At 36.0% G+C, this 12,549-nt stretch overlaps 2 protein-coding genes across 2 annotated transcripts; one reads left to right on the forward strand and one right to left on the reverse strand.

Annotated features, from left to right (window-relative positions):
• Positions 1 to 509: 509 nt before the first annotated feature.
• On the reverse strand, positions 510 to 6,565 carry LOC128238829 (xaa-Arg dipeptidase-like). The gene is given in 6 exon segments (XM_052955096.1): positions 510 to 2,763; positions 2,766 to 2,897; positions 3,193 to 3,347; positions 3,620 to 3,762; positions 4,089 to 4,237; positions 5,879 to 6,565. Coding segments are annotated over 6 exon segments (1,218 nt in total). The 5' UTR covers positions 6,257 to 6,565; the 3' UTR covers positions 510 to 2,502.
• LOC128238830 (cystatin-B-like) lies at positions 6,232 to 9,296 on the forward strand. The gene is made up of 5 exons (XM_052955097.1): positions 6,232 to 6,367; positions 6,622 to 6,731; positions 7,289 to 7,393; positions 8,060 to 8,139; positions 8,588 to 9,296. Exons 2-5 carry the CDS (start codon positions 6,666 to 6,668, stop codon positions 8,649 to 8,651), a joined length of 315 nt encoding a protein of 104 aa, XP_052811057.1. The 5' UTR covers positions 6,232 to 6,367; positions 6,622 to 6,665; the 3' UTR covers positions 8,652 to 9,296.
• Positions 9,297 to 12,549: the final 3,253 nt, after the last annotated feature.

A 12,549-nucleotide genomic window follows, 5' to 3' on the forward strand; every position in this document is an offset into this window, starting at 1 on the left:
TTTCACTCAATGGTATTTTATACCATCATTTTATGGCATTATTAATAAATATGCCCACTTTTCATTCAAAGCTGTGTTTGTTTTTCATCTTCATCCATGTATGATACAAGTTTGACATGGCCTATGACTTTGCAACCTTCACCAAAGACATTACACATTTATTGATAGTCTATACAGCACACCAAGGTTTAAGCCAGGTCACTGAAGGTTATATGCTTGAAAACCTCATGTTAGGAAATCTGAGGCATGACCATGTCAGGCTTTTAATCTCTCAGTCAGAATAATAACAAAACCAAAATGAAAGTGCTATATTTAAATGGCTTTTCACAATCTGCAACACAACAAATCCCATACTTTAACTTTTCATTTTATCATCCAAATTTATTTCACATAACTGGTCTTACAAAAATAGCATTTAAAAAGTTAACATTACCTCAAGTTCAACATTGGTAAGGAAACATTTCATTTCAGGACTATCTTGGACAGCACTCTTAAACAACACAACAGTATATAATCTAAGATTTATTTAAATTGCATTTAAATCTGTAAACAAAGTCTTCTTTAAAGTAATATCAACTAAAATACATCCGGTGAGATTCTAAATAGATATAAAAGAATATTTCTGTGATGATTTAATTACAACTGTACCGACTGTTATGAAAATCTCTATTATGTTATGTTCACTTTTTACAATAAATGTAAATAGTTTTGTACATGTAGCTAATGATTAATACAAACATTTGAGGAACTATTGTAATACATTGTATGCAATCTGAATAAATTAAAGTATTCTGTATAAAAATCAAATTACTGGTAAGTACCAGATATTACATCCAAATACAATATTCACATTTAAGAGTGCAAACTTTCAAATGTTACCAGTTATAATCTTGAATGTATAAAAAGGACATATTAAAGTATTCACAATGCTATTTTTATTTGTGTTGCCAATTCGGGCAGGAAGGTGTCGAAATGAATTTGCCCAAAGCCACTTTCACTTGCCCAAAGCCACTTTCACTTGCCCAAAGCCACTTTCACTTGCCCAAAGCCACTTTCACTTGCCAAAACACATTGTTAACATGATTGGATTTTTTCCAATGTCTTTGAAGACAAGATCTGTTTACTATATTTGTATTTTGTTGTTTTTTTCCCATGATAAAAGATGTCCAATCATTCAATGAGGTTGGCAACAGCAATTTGCTATAATGCTAGTATAAAATGTGCTTTGATATTGGCACAAAGCCTTTATTTGTACCATTCTTATTGTCTTTATTCTGATTATTTTTTCCTGTCTGCACTAAATCTTTTAACTTACACAATCAGACAAGCTGATTTGCCCTTATGCAATTTTGTTTGTCCTGAGCTTTGGGCAAGTGGTTTATCTTGAGGATTGGACATTATGTTCATAAAAGGGCAAAGGCGTAAGCTTAAACAACTTTACGATATTACACAGCCAATACATTTAAACATTAATATATGATTGAAAATGAATTTTAAATAAGAAAAAATCTGACTAATATATATATTTGAATACGAACACCGGCCATTATATTTTCATTGTGGGTCTCAGAGTGGCCCTGTGTTAGGGGAAATAAAGGTTCCTTAATGATATTTAGCTCTGGTTAGTAATTCTTTGAAATATAGCACCTGGGTAATAATTTGTTTATTCTTCTTTAACATTTTTTTAATTGTAATCTCCAAGCACAGGCCTGAAAAACACTTAAAATATTGAAATGAAAATATTTTGTAGCAATATTTTCAATTTTGCAACAGGAGATACATGCCAATGCTTGATCATTTCTTTACAGTAGGTCAAAGGGCATAACTTGACATATATTAAGCCCAGAAATATGGGCCTTCTACTCATACAAATAGACTTGTCATTGGCAACATGTGCACTTAATTTCATGTAAACAGCTTGAAATCTTTGAGATTAAAAGCCAAGTGTGAAATCATTTAAAGTGAGTGAGCAACAAATAACAGTCTGAAATATGAATTCTGGATAAAAAGTGAAACCATTGTTGGCTGTCTTTAAATAATTAATTTGATTTTCATATCTTTTTTGTGTGAAGACATGTTCAATGGGCTAAACTTCATTTACTACAGTTTTGCTTGACTTTTAATGATTTCTTCACATTTACTTTTTGATTCAAATCCTTTGTGGTTGAGTTGTCAATGTTTTTTTCTACATTCTACAAACAGTTCATTTCATAATATTAGCTCTTTAGAAAATATTGCCCTTTATAGCCACTATCTTAGGGACTACTTTAAACAACACAATTCAATATCATAATGAGAGAGTTTCACAAAAACCTTTGACCATAAATAAAATCAAAAATACTTCCATGATGCAGCAACCCTGAGCTCATAGAATTTAGCTTCAAATACATAACATTTAATATAATGACTTAACACAAAATCAAGTAAAATAAAAACAAAAATAATAAATCTGCTTAATATCCCCTGATCAAATACCATTTGATTTCATCTCATTAAATTATGTTACATCATAGTTTGCTTCTGTTTGCTTATATCAGCTTCAAAGTCCATTTTGATTTTTTCAAGTAGACTTTTATCTCTGTAGATATCCAAGGCAGTCAGGGCTAGAGCTTTTGCCACATCGAGGGTGTATTTCTGTGCCTTGCTATCACCAGCCACAGCGGTAAAGTCCTTTGAGTGATTACTAACAAACGACCCAATGTGGAACTTTGGGTGAAGACTGGGAATAACGTGTGACACGTTGCCCATGTCTGTCGAGCCCCCCCAAACTTTCTCTTTCTCTCCTCATCTGTTTCGATCGCCGCCCCAACCTCTGCAAAGTTCCTTTCATAGATTTCCGCTAGTGTGTTGTTGGATATAAGGTTGGAGTAGGATTTCTCACTGAACTTGTAATCAACCTAAAATCAGAAAAAAAATCCTTTTCACGGTTCCACATACAAAACACTCGTCACAAGTATGCTTATGTATGTACTGGGGGTATAAAGATACAAAAATGTACCTAATAAGACTCAATGAAGAATTTCTTTTTTATCCATGTTAGTTTTTGTTTTGTTAATGAAACAACAAATTGTACCTCATGAAGTTAAAATGTTTAAAGAATAAAAATCCATAATGATGACACTATATATTTAATCTGCCATATTGTCACTCTATTTTTAATTAAGAGGCTAAATTTCATAGACGCCTACATACAGTGCATCCTGTGGCCAGTGCGGCACCCTCAATACACCCGGTGACCTTCTCTCTGAGTGTAACCATCTCCGGGTCAGTCGGGGTACGCAGGTAATATTCCAGTTCTGTCTCATCAGGGATGATGTTAGGCTGCAGACCACCATTTTTTATGACTCCTGGATTTTTACAAGTTATTTTTTTTATACATCATTTTTAAGCAGATGCCACAAAGTTAACTTTAAAATAATTGAGCATATCTCAATAAGGATACCTTAAAATCAAGTAATTCTTTGTATTTCATTTTAAAGAATGTCTCTTGGTTTAATGCCATTAAATCCACTGATTAATAGCAAAACAGAATTTTACTTGAATATGGCAGATTTTAATCTTGTATTAACTACTTAAAAGACACCCTACCATCACAATGTCCAGATCAAGTTAATATTACCATGCACTCTCCAATCGGGTCTCATCTGTTGTCGGGCGTGTGAGATGTTGGTGTAACATTGTACAGCAGCATCCAGCGCATTGAAGCCATCCCAGGGGTGCGAAGATGCATGGGAGGCCTTGCCATGATACTTGATTGACAATCTGGGAATATCAAACGGCAGATAGAATAGTATATAATTTTATTGTTGGCCTAAGTTTTCATTCTGTACAGATGCATCCAGAGCATTAAGGCTGTCCCGGGGGGGTTCATTGGAGGCCCGGCCATGGTATTTGATTTACAATTTTAAGAATAATTTTTAAGCCAATATATAGATAATATTGTGCAATAGTTCAGTAACTTTCAAATACTCATTCTTGCAGGGATAATTTAAAGCAAACTCTTTTTTTTTAAACTGTGCAATCATGTAAGTGTTTTTTTCTATTCATAAAATTGTTTTGTGAGATATCACATAAGATGCCTCACTTACGGTGTCATCGACACATATCTGGGCCTGGAGAGGTTGAACTGTGATGGATGGGCCATCAGGGCAACATCAACACCTTCAAATGCCCCAAGGCGTAGCAAGTCAGATTTGCCACATAGACCCTCCTCTGCTGGACAGCCAAGAACTGTGAGCTTTGAAATACAAAATCATTTATCGAATGAAAAATTGTTGCAGTATTTTCCAAAGAAATATTTTAAATGGCTGACTGCAGAAATTTTGTTTTATTTTCTCTGGACATGATAATACAGCCCTACTAGTACGCCCCTTTGTCTTTAGATATATAACTGATTACCATGCTTGATTTATGAAATATGTGTATAATAGTTATATGCACACAACACTGTAAATACCAGTTACAAGAGCAGTCTAAGAGACAACGCGCTTAACTTTTTACACCACTTTTAAGATTAAGGATTGCAAAATCTTGAGGAAACATGAAATTAAAGGTCACTGTAAAATTTGATAACATGCAAAACCTTAAACAGGATTTCTAAGAAAAAAGGGCAAAATTTGCATTATATGCAACATATAATAATCATACTTGACAGTAAAAAAGTTTCATTGTAAAAATGTAAAGTCATAAAGTAGTTGCTGAGTTATTGACTTAAATTTGCTTACAATGCTCAACCTTACCCAGAACTTCTTAGTCAAATAGTAAAGGGCAATAACTTGCATTTTATGAGGGATTAATCAAATAGGTTGGATAGTTGGGAACACAGTGGCTTGGATTTTGGAAATAAGATATCGTTATTTTTGTCAATAATTGTGTAGAAACCATCCTCGAGGGTTCATTTCAATCACAAATCAAGCAATAATAAAGCAATATCAAAATGTGTACCTGATACTCCTAGCTATAATCCATTGGATTTTTTTTATTTCTATATATTATTTAATCCAAGCTAATGTGGTAGAGCCTGTGTATTAAGTTTCAATGCAATAATTGATGTATTTGCATATTGCCTTGAATGTGGTTACATACTAAACCTTAACCAGAACTTTTAAGTTGGTTTAAACAATACTTATTTCAAAAGAACATTTAAGGATACACAAGGTTAAAGTATAATCAATAATAAAGGATTTTCTGAGGTAATAATACATGAAAGGTTAACAAGTGATATGTGCACAAAACAAAATAAATCTCGACAGAATTGAGAAAAAAGCTTATTAACTAATTATATTATGCCTTACTTCTGTAGATTTTTAAGTTGAATATATGTATAAATAGAAATTGCACGAAAAACTTAAACTAGCATTTCTAAGAAAAACAAGGGTATTTATATTCATTATATACAACACAGAGTTGTCTTCCTTCATTATTTTAGTCTACTTTAATAGGTGTGATAACGTGGAAGCCTTGTATAAAGTATCATTCTTATACATCCATTGGTTACAGAGATGTGGCCTTGACAGTTACATGATATGTTGCAAGGGTGAGTAGAAATGACTCTCCTTATTCTTTGAAGAGTCAAGCTATAAACTATCCTAATTATATGGTCACACTTGTAGCTACAATAATGAGCGATCAGGGATACTTTTTTATTATTTTGACATTTCATGTGTATCCCTGTAACCAGTCTGCCATAGTCTAAAAATCGTCAAAAGACTCAATGACGGCCATTTAGGTGGACTAGTCACACTTGGTATACATTGTATGTCATTAGATGCATATAGATGTAATACCATGAGTGTATGCTTTGAATTTTTTCAATAACACTTTGTTTATGTTATAAGCCTACAATGGGTGTAGTTTTATGAATGTTGAATGAGCATACAGTTCCAGTGAGATTCTCTTCCTGTGCTGCAATCATGGCTTCCTTTACAGCCAACCCTGCTGCCACACCAACCTCAGCAATCAAATTGTGACCACAGGCATGACCGATGCCAGGCAGGGCATCATATTCACACAAGATGGCAATGTTAGGTCCTGATACCGCATTATCTGTTTTATATGTTGCTCTAAAGGCTGTTGGCAGATTGAATGATTTCTCTACTGTAAACCCTAAGACCTCCAGAAAGTCAGTGAGCTCTGAGTGAGCATGGAACTCGTTGAACGCAAGTTCCGGGTTATTCCATATTGATTGACTTATTCTGTTCAATTCTGCAGAATTTTGATCGATGACATCGCCTACAATAGCCTTTATGTCGTCCATAGTTTAAAAGACCAAAATCTGTAAAAAGGATTATATTTCAATGGTAACTGATACTTCCGCACCGGTTAGATATCAAGCTCTCGATGATCCAGACGTGGAAGTTTTGAAAGGGTAACCATTTTGATTGCATCTCATTTAAATTGCGTTTAGTTAAAGTAATAATTCATTGATATGCATATTTTGTTTATAGCCACACTTTTAAATTAACATGACAGTCTTAGTATCTGACGATTAATCATAGTTTTGTTACAACTCGAATGTAATAAGCTTCTGTAGATAGAGATCACCCTTCCCACTCATATAATATCTTGTGACTCTGTCTCATATACATGTACATGTAAATACTTGTCCTGTTTCACATTCAGACTCTCACTTGTGAAGTGTAAAGACACATATTCATAGACTCAACATGCTTGCCGGAGGTGCTGGTCCAGTTCAGAAAGCCAATGATGATGTCAAGGCAGTCTGTAATGAGGTTTGTACTGTAGTCTGTATATAAAATTAACTGAACATTTTAAAATTATATTTTTTACATATATTTAACAAAATGTGAATATTTACTTGAAGGGGCGATCAAACAGTTTCCTCAGACTAAAATTTTACAATTTAGACAATGACAAAAACTGCTAAAAGTAATTGCATGTTTATTGTATATAATTATACATGTTCAAATGTACAATACATAGTCTTAATATTACTAAGCATATACTGCTCTTAAAACAAAATAGTAACTTATCTATATTTTTAAGGCAAACTATGTTATCTTTTTTTTCCTTTGATCTTTTGCTCCTACTTTTAAGAAATTAGAGGAAAAGTATTTTATGTTTTCCAAGTGACCTCTCCTATTTTTTTATTTATTTAAAATGTCCTTTTAAAAATTCATTGACTGAATTAAAAAAAATTTTTTATACATATAACTTGAAGCATAATACATTCAATAAGAGTTATACAACAGTTCTTATTTGTACAACAATGTTTTTATGTGGTTTGTGTAACTAAATAAATAAAATTAACATATGAAAATACTTTTAGCTAAAGGCAGAAATCCTGCAGAAAGCTGAGAAAGATGCAGTAGAGATTTTCGAAGCGGTCTCGTACAGAAGCCAATTGGTAGCTGGAACTAATCTCTTTGTAAAGGTATTATTTTTAATTGATTCACGTTCTGTACTGATTAAACATTAAATAAATTTATCTCAAGGGTAGGTCGGAAATTTTTACTTTTACTATCTGCTGGCATAAATAATATCAAATTAATATATAAAAGCATACATATATCTATGTAATTTTTAGGTTGTTAAATTTGTACTGATTTTGAGGTACACAAGCAGTGTGTTAAGAGTTTTCAGTTATGCAGATTTTTACAAGTACTTAATATTATTTATATATAGAGAAGAAAAGAGGTGATTTGTTATATCTAGTTATGTGTTTGTTGATTACAAAAATTGTTAAATACTAAATAAGTAAACTCCTTGAGGGGTATATCCCAATTTGGTATACGTGGCTTTATTTTTAACACCTCAGTTCATGTTTTCCTCAGGTGAATTTCATATCAAATTGAATACATGTAACTGCATGTGGAAAATTATATAATAGTTTATTCTGTAATAATGAATTTCTTCCTATTAATGCTGATTTGCCTCTAGAGTCATCATTTCAGAGCTATCTGTCCTGGCAAGTCAAGTCAATATTCGTTTATTGTCTAATCTCATATAACATATCACATGGCACATGTCATTATTTGTAATTCTGAATCATTTTAATGATATTTTGTCTGTACTCATAATCTTCATTTAATTCTTGCAGATCAAAGTGAATTCAAATGGAGAATGTATTCATGCCCGGATCTTCCAGCCCCTGCCATGCAATATAGAGGATGGCGGCAAGTAAGTGTCAGACAAACATTTTCAAATTATAATATTTAATAGTTATCTTGAGCTTGCCTGTTGTATATTATGTCAAGATATTACCAAAGCCTTGGTGTTGTCATTCAAAAACCGTTAATTTTAGCCAGAAGTTTAAAAGCATGGTGAAGACATTGTTATAAAACTTTGAACACAATCATGTTCTAAATGACAATGTGCAAATGTGTAGCAAGTCTTATCTCTCTGGCTAAAATATTGAGTAAATATTTCAGGCTTGCATGGTGGCATAACTCTGTCTTCATATCCTGACTTGAGTTATGCCCCTTGATTTATTGAAAAAAACAAACCCACAAGCATTGACACTTGCAGCACTAGTATCATTGTCATTGCTTCTGATGTAAGATACAGTTGTTCAGACACAGACATCCATTAAAATTAAATGTTAAAATGTATTTTTGAATATTTGCAGAACGGCAGAGCTTCACAGCGTACAGAAAGACAAACAGATGGCAGATGAAGTGGCATACTTTTAGACACTTTGCTAAACGTTTGTCATGATTAATTTTTGAATTATCATGAGGTTAAACATTGATTGTATAAATCCTTTCTAAAAGACAACTTGTCTGACAAAAGATTATAATGATTGCCATTCAACATGCATTTTTTTCCATGGTTTTTATTTATATACCACTACCAGTTATGAAAATTGAATACTGGGCAGCTGTGTCAATTATATCACTTTTTTAAATCCTGCATATGATTTTTTTTTCCTTTTTATTTTGACCAATTATTTTTTATTACTACCGGTATTATACCTGTACATGTAAAGGAAATTTATCATAATTTAATACTGTTATTTTGTTGATGTTGAAACTTACATGTTATGTTTGACTATTTTTTCCTTAACATTAGAAAATTTGAATTATGCCATAAACATTATACAGAATTTGACTGGTAATTCTCCTGTAGTGTTATATGAAATTCTAAAATACTCAAACTTCAGTGTAAAGTGTAGTTTTTATTTTACTGTAATATAAAATAATATGTTATTCAAGGGCAAGTAAAAATCTTGTGCAATGTTTATTTTTGTAGCTTTTTTCATAAGCATACATTTATATAGCTTGTATTTTCACTTTCAAGTTATTTGTAAATGGTATTGAAATAAAATATAGTACATATTGAATTGTTACTATTGTATTAAAGAATATAGTTATGTTTTGATATGTTTAAAAATAATGTTTTGGATAATATAAAAGAAATTTTTATCGACGAGTTGATGCATTATAATGATTGAGAGAGTGTCATGGGCTACGTGTTCCTTTACCAAGAGGCCTGGATATGAACCCAGACAGGAGCAGTTTTCAGTGGTTTTTCAAGTGGACATTTACTTTACGCAAGTGATTATGCACTGATAAGCTAAATTGAATTTGATGAATAGTACAAGTCGTGTGTGTTTTATCTATTTTCATTATTATTTTTCTGATAAAATTAATACATCTGTCCTTGGTTTAAGTAGTTCAGGAAGTTATAGATAGCACTAGAGTAGTTAGGCACTGTCTAAATGAAGGCCTGTGTAAACTTCCTTACATCACCGGATATATTTTATATACCAGCTTTTGTCACTTGTGTATTCTGAACACTAATGTACACTCACTGTCAAGGAGCACATTTTCCTTGTATACTTAGCAAAAACTTTGAAGAACACTTTTTACTTTTAAAGCTGCACTCTCACAGATTGACCGTTTTGACAACTTTTTTTTATTTTTTGCCTTGGAACGAGCCAATTTATGCGAAATGTACAAGAGAACAAGTAGATCAGAATATGAATGTCTTGCACAAGTACACTGATGATGTTGACCAATTTACAAATCCCATTAGCCTAACTGTCAGAGGTCAGCAGCAGAAATGGGTGGACAGTTAGTCAGCAGTACTGACAGGACAGTGAGTCAGCAGGACTGGACAGACAGTAAGCCAGCAGTACTGACAGGACATTGAGTCAGCAGTACTGGACGGACTATTAGTCAGCAGAGTACTGACAGGACAGTTAGTCAGAGTACTAACAGGACAGTGAGTCAGCAGTGTTTGGTGGACAGTTAGTCAGCAGTACTGGGTGGACAGTTAGTCAGCAGGACTGGACAGACAGTAAGTCAGCAGTACTGACAGGACATTGAGTCAGCAGTGTTAGGTGGACAGTTAGTCAGCAGTACTGGGTGGACAGTTTGTCAGCAGTGCTGGGTGGACATTTAGTCAGCAGTACTGGGTGGACAGTGAGTCAGCATGACTGGACAGACAGTAAGTCAGCAGTACTGACAGGACATTGAGTCAGCAGTGTTTGGTGGACAGTTAGTCAGCAGTGCTGGGTGGACAGTTTGTCAGCAGTGCTGGGTGGACATTTAGTCAGCAGTACTGGGTGGACAGTGAGTCAGCAGGACTGGACAGACAGTAAGTCAGCAGTACTGACAGGACAGTGAGTCAGCAGTGTTTGGTGGACAGTTAGTCAGCAGTACTGGGTGGACAGTGAGTCAGCAGGACTGGACAGACAGTAAGTCAGCAGTACTGACAGGACATTGAGTCAGCAGTACACGACGGACTATTAGTCAGCAGAGTACTGACAGGACAGTTAGTCAGAAGTACTAACAGGACAGTGAGTCAGCAGTGTTTGGTGGACAGTTAGTCAGCAGTACTGGGTGGACAGTGAGTCAGCAGGACTGGACAGACAGTAAGTCAGCAGTACTGACAGGACATTGAGTCAGCAGTACTGGACGGACTATTAGTCAGCAGAGTACTGACAGGACAGTTAGTCAGAAGTACTAACAGGACAGTGAGTCAGCAGTGTTTGGTGGACAGTTAGTCAGCAGTACTGGGTGGACAGTGAGTCAGCAGGACTGGACAGACAGTAAGTCAGCAGTACTGACAGGACATTGAGTCAGCAGTACTGAACGGACTATAAGTCAGCAGAGTACTGACAGGACAGTTAGTCAGCAGTACTAACAGGACAGTGAGTCAGCAGTGTTTGGTGGACAGTACGTCAGCAGTGTAGGGGGACAGTTAGTCAGCAATGTTGGGCGGACAGTTATTCAGCAATGTTTGGGGGACAGTCAGTCAGCAGTACTGAGCGGACAGTTAGTCAGCAGTGTTTGGGGGACAGTCAGTCAGCAGTACTGAGTGGACAGTTAGTCAGCAGTGTTTGGGGGACAGTTAGTCAGCAGTGTTTGGCGGACAGTTATTCAGCAGTACTGGGTGGACAGTTAGTCAGCAGTATTGGGTGGACAGTTAGTCAGCAGTGTTTGGGGGACAGTTAGTCAGCAGTGTTTGGCGGACAGTTAGTCAGCAGTACTGGGTGGACAGTTAGTCAGCAGTACTGGGTGGACAGTTAGTCAGCAGTACTGGGTGGACAGTTAGTCAGAGGTACTGGGTGGACAGTTAGTCAGCAGTGTTTGGGGGACAGTTAGTCAGCAGTGTTTGGGGGACAGTTAGTCAGCAGTACTGGGTGGACAGTTAGTCAGCAGTGTTTGGGGGACAGTTAGTCAGCAGTACTGGGTGGACAGTTAGTCAGCAGTACTGGGTGGAAAGTTAGTCAGCAGTACTGGGTGGACAGTAAGCCAGCAGTACTGGGTGGACAGTTAGTCAGAGGTACTGGGTGGACAGTTTGTCAGCAGTACTGGGTGGAAAGTTTGTCAGCAGTACTGGGTGAACAGTTAGTCAGCAGTACTGGGTGGACAGTTAGTCAGCAGTACTGACAGGACAGTGAGTCAGCAGTACTGGGTGGACAGTCAGCAGTGTTTGGGGGACAGTTAGTCAGCAATGTTTGGCGGACAGTTAGTCAGCAGTGTTTGGGGGACAGTTAGTCAGCAGTGTTTGGCGGACAGTTATTCAGCAGTACTGGGTGGACAGTTAGTCAGCAGTACTGGGTGGACAGTTAGTCAGTAGTGTTTGGGGAACAGTTAGTCAGCAATGTTTGGCGGACAGTTAGTCAGCAGTGTTTGGGGGACAGTTAGTCAGCAGTACTGGGTGGACAGTTAGTCAGTAGTGTTTGGGGGACAGTAAGTCAGCAATGTTTGGCGGACAGTTAGTCAGCAGTGTTTTGGGGACAGTTAGTCAGCAGTACTGGGTGGACAGTTAGTCAGCAGTGTTTGGGGGACAGTTAGTCAGCAGTGTTTGGCGGACAGTTAGTCAGCAGTGTTTGGGGAACAGTTAGTCACCAGTACTGGGTGGACAGTTAGTCAGAGGTACTGGGTGGACAGTTAATCAGCAGTGTTTGGTGACAGTTAGTCAGCAGTACTGGGTGGACAGTTAGTCAGCAGTACTGGGTGGACAGTTAGTCATCAGTGTTTGGGGGACAGTTAGTCAGCAATGTTTGGCGGACAGTTATTCAGCAATGTTTGGCGGACAGTTAGTCAGCAGTGTTTGGGGGACAGTTAGTCAACAGTG

The sequence above is a fragment of the Mya arenaria genome, chromosome 6, assembly GCF_026914265.1.
Source record: "Mya arenaria isolate MELC-2E11 chromosome 6, ASM2691426v1".
NCBI classification, from domain to species: Eukaryota; Metazoa; Mollusca; class Bivalvia; order Myida; family Myidae; genus Mya; species Mya arenaria.